The sequence below is a fragment of the Malania oleifera genome, chromosome 12, assembly GCF_029873635.1.
Source record: "Malania oleifera isolate guangnan ecotype guangnan chromosome 12, ASM2987363v1, whole genome shotgun sequence".
NCBI lineage: Eukaryota > Viridiplantae > Streptophyta > Magnoliopsida > Santalales > Ximeniaceae > Malania > Malania oleifera.
In genome coordinates, this window is record NC_080428.1 from 69233346 (window position 1) to 69237636 (window position 4291).

The 4291-nt window shown below is 33.9% G+C and overlaps 1 protein-coding gene across 1 annotated transcript; it reads left to right on the top strand.

Annotated features, from left to right (window-relative positions):
* The first annotated feature begins 2767 nt into the window (after positions 1-2767).
* On the top strand, positions 2768-4051 carry LOC131144561 (transcription factor PRE6-like). The gene is made up of 2 exons (XM_058093263.1): positions 2768-3249; positions 3650-4051. The coding sequence occupies exons 1-2, from the start codon at positions 3124-3126 to the stop codon at positions 3803-3805; spliced, it is 282 nt and encodes a 93-aa protein (XP_057949246.1). The 5' UTR covers positions 2768-3123; the 3' UTR covers positions 3806-4051.
* Positions 4052-4291: the final 240 nt, after the last annotated feature.

Below are 4291 nucleotides of genomic sequence, written 5' to 3' on the forward strand. Positions count from 1 at the left end.
TTTTTTTTTTTCACTTTTGATTATACTTATAAAAACCTTAGCTTTTGCTAGTTCATACGAAATATTGGTTAGTGTCTATACGTATAAAATATGAAGTGTATAAAATTTTTATAGCACAAAGATGAAAATGGTTGTGTAGATAGCCTGCAATTATTGGTCTCAGAATCAAAACTAAACTAAAAAAGGAATAGTAACTAATCAAAAAGATTGAATCTAAAAATCAGATCAAGTGATATTGCATCGTTAGCCAATATTTGGATTTAGAGTTGCCTTGATTTAGAGAAAAATAATATAAATTGGTCTTGAGTATGTGTTTTTGTATTTCACACAATTCTAAATCCAAGATTTCAATTTTATGTGCTCTCCAAATTTACTATCGGGCTGTGTAAGAAAAGAAAAAAAAAATAAAAAAGAAAAACAAATTAAGGTACAAGAGTTGTAAAGCAAAAGGAGAAAAGAAGAAAGTGTGATTTTTTTTTTCCTTCGTCCATTGACTAAGGATAATGAGCAGAGAGCAAATGTTTATTAAATTCTATTGTTAGCCCCATATGCAAATTTAGTGCTAAAAGGGAAGGGAGTAAAACAACTATATTAATGTAATTATGTTGAAATGTAATATATTAATGTAATTATATTAATGTATTATGTTGAAGTGACAAATAACTTTAGTCAATTGAATTAATAAACTCATATAATTTTTATATTTTCGTCTCGTTTTTAATTTGGGGAAGAGTACTAATTTTGAGATAGAGAAAAATATTTTCCTTTTATAAATTTTTATTCTCAATTTTTTAACATCAAACAAAAGAAAAACGGCTTTCTACACTTAATTACTTTGCTTCTTCATTATTTTTTTTGGTATAGGCCTCTTCTTCTTCTTGGGTGCATTAATCTTAACTATACAATAAGGGGTAGTTGATATCCCATTTCAAATTAATCCTTTCAATTCTTAGCTTTTGCAAGATTCAATTTTAATACATTCGAGAAAGTCTTAAACTTTAAGCACTTGATTATCCTTCGCACAATTCCGTGTTGACTTTCTTCATTTTTTTTCCCCACAAAAGCAATTTTAATCGATTAAAGCAAAAGAAAATATCAAATTTTGAAATGAATTAGTTTTGTTAAGTATGAGATCATTCAGCCACGAGACACGATTTGATTGGACACAATATTTCACACTGGCGTGCCACGTGGTGCTCATCGCAAGTGACTATACACGGACAAAATATTTTCTATAGCATGCAACTCCTCGCAAACCTACATTTTATTTGGGAAATGAAAGAAAATGAAAATAAGGAAAAGACTCATTTCTTTTTTTTATTTTCCTTCTTTGTGAAATTTCATCAAAATAATATGCCTAAAAGTTAAGAAAAATTAAATATCAATGATGCGTAAAATTGAACATGAAAAATATGAATTTTTTTATATTTTCCTTTAATTTCTTTTATATTTTTAAGTTTGAAAGGGAGCCAACGTGAATGGCAAAAGAAAAAAGTAAATAAATTTCTATATATATATATATATATATATATATATATATTTATCATTTCTCTGTTGTCAAGTGAATTGGTAATGGTTATGGATATGGCGTATAGGTAACTCTCTGATAGAGTGGGTGGGAGTCAACAAGGCGACCACCCGCTCGCTTACAAATGTTCCAAGCAGAAGTGATGGAGGGGTCTTTTTGACTCTCAAGAACAAGGGATGGATGCAAAGTGAATGGAGGGTGTGTTTTTTCAATTACTGTCTGCTATAGGAATTGAATTTTGTGCATAGGTATGTCCCTATGTGTCTTTCTTTATTTATCATTTATCCTTTTTAGAGGTTCTGTATCTATATGCTCACCCATATAAATCAATTAATTACTCCTTGATTAATTTTTATTTGACCAAATATTTATGAAATTAATCATGTGGCATCGATCACAGAAAGAAGTTCAACGTATATCACGTTTGCACATTAAATTTGAGCTCTATTCAATGTTGTAGATAGATTTTTCAAAATAGTCAAAGATAAAAGTGTACTTCTTAGAATTTAGATTGATTTTATAATAGCTTTTTTTGGGAGGGTTTGGGGGGAGGTTCATGTGAGGTTTGGGTTTGGAGTGCTCCTACAACTAAAGGTACTTCCCTCTCATACTTCTTCCTACCCTTTCTAAGGTTCCATCCAGAAATCATCTAACATAAAAATTTTAACTCTAGTTTTAATTACTTTGATTTAGTGTATACTTCGCCTGTTATTCTAATCATAAATATAGTTAGGTTTCCAAGTATGGACATTTAATATTTTGTAAGGACTAAGATGACTTGAGCCAAATGATCCAATAGCACATGGCTTAATAATTAAAATATGTGATGTTCACACTAAAGGTTCTGACTGTAAATCTTAGGAAGAATTTAAAAGGGGCTTGAACTGAAAAATCGGTTAGCTTTCATTGCCACTCGGATTCATCAACTTTTTAATTTTTTTTTTTTAAAAAGGAAATTTAAACTCAAAGCATGAATTGGTTTCTATAATTGTGTGTACTTCATGCAACCGAACTTAATTAGGTCACTTGTTGTATTGTATGCGGGGTGTCGGGGTGTTGAAACAATATGCTAAGGCATGGGTTTGCGTACATAGCCTAATAAACCATCAGCACATTTTATTTATTAATTTCCCTTAAGCCACTTGATCTCTACCCCAGTTTGGCTTTGGCTTTGGGGTCCTAACGGCAAGTACATGCAGTATATATGGCATGTCCCTATACTTCATGCCCTCCCCGTCTCTCTCTCTCTCTCTCCCCCCCCCCCCCCCTTCCCTTCTCTCAAAAGTCTTATTTAAAAGCAAGCCTAACCCACCGCTTTCTCCCATGCATTTGTCCATTCTCCACCCCTGACACCCCTTCTGCGGTTTTGGTCTCTCTCTCTCTCTCTCATGTGGTGTTTCATGTTCATGGCGCCCTTATCTGCCTGTCGATAACTTGTCTCCAACACCTTCCTTCTCTCCTATTTAAGTTGCTAGCTTGCTTTCTTGTGGCTATCCTCTCCCACTACGCCCCCGCACTCAACACTTTCATCCTCCTCCATCCATCCATTCTTCATTTCTCTGAACCCAATACTCCTCCGCCATTAACCCTCAGACATGTCCAGCCGCCGGTCGCGCTCGAGGCAGCCGGGTGTCTCCCGGATCACCGACGACCAGTTCTCCGATCTCGTCGCCAAGTTACAGCAACTCATCCCTGAAATCCGCGAAAGGCGCACAGATAAGGTATAGTTTCGTCTTTTCACCCCTCTCTCTCTTTCTCTCTCTCACACGCACAACATGCATGCACATGGACTCTTCAAGCCTTTGTGTGGTCTTCATTTGCTTTGGCAGATAAGTTGGGTCACACCCCCATCGCCTCTTTTATTTATTATTAAGTTTTCTTCTAACGTACATCATGTATATTAAATAAATCGAATTTATGGCTCGATTTCTGTATATTTTCTATTCAAATTTTTATTTCTTTTCGCAATCCAGGAGACTTTAATGTTCTTTCAAAAAATAACATATATATATATATATATATATATATATATATATATAGCAAGATCTGGCTTGTGGGGGGGGGGGTTTGGATAATTAATATATTTATTAAATTTAATTTTGTGTGAAATTAATGTTACAGGTATCGGCGTCGAGGGTGCTGCAGGAGACCTGCAACTACATAAGAAGCTTACACAAGGAGGTGGACGACCTGAGCGACCGATTATCGGAGCTTTTGGCGTCGTCCGACATTAGCAGCAATCAAGCGGCCTTGATTAGGAGTTTGCTTAATTATTGATTAGTTAACTAATTAATTAAATAGATCATTAGACCTTTTAATTAATTAATCATGTACGTTGGAGATCTCATGTGTATGTAGCTAAGCTAAGGATTGGTCATGAGTAGGCCGGCCGGACGTACAAGCTGGCTGGCTGTTCAGCTAACAAGCTGCATGTAATTCCCCTGTTATCTCAACTCTCTGCCTTCCATTTTATCCCTCATGTAATAGTACATAATAATTAATAAAAGGGCCTGCATGCATGCAGCTGCACTCCTCATCTCATCTTATCTCATCTCATCTCATCTCATTTTTTATATTAAATATTACTGAAAATAAAATTTTATTCTAATATATATGATTACAAATTAAGAAAAATTAATTGTCAGTGATGGATAAGATTACGTTTTTATTCACTAATTTGGTTTATTTTTTAATTTTTTCGTCATTTTTCTTGATAATTAAAACAGAAAAATGAATTATGTAGTTTTTTTCTTTGTAATATTT

Coding starts and splice junctions, on each gene's coding strand:
- LOC131144561 (XM_058093263.1), top strand. CDS start 3,124: ATGTCCAGCCGCCGGTCGCGCTCGAGGCAGCCGGGTGTCTCCCGGATC. Junction 3,250..3,649: donor GCGAAAGGCGCACAGATAAG/GTATAGTTTCGT, acceptor TTAATGTTACAG/GTATCGGCGTCGAGGGTGCT.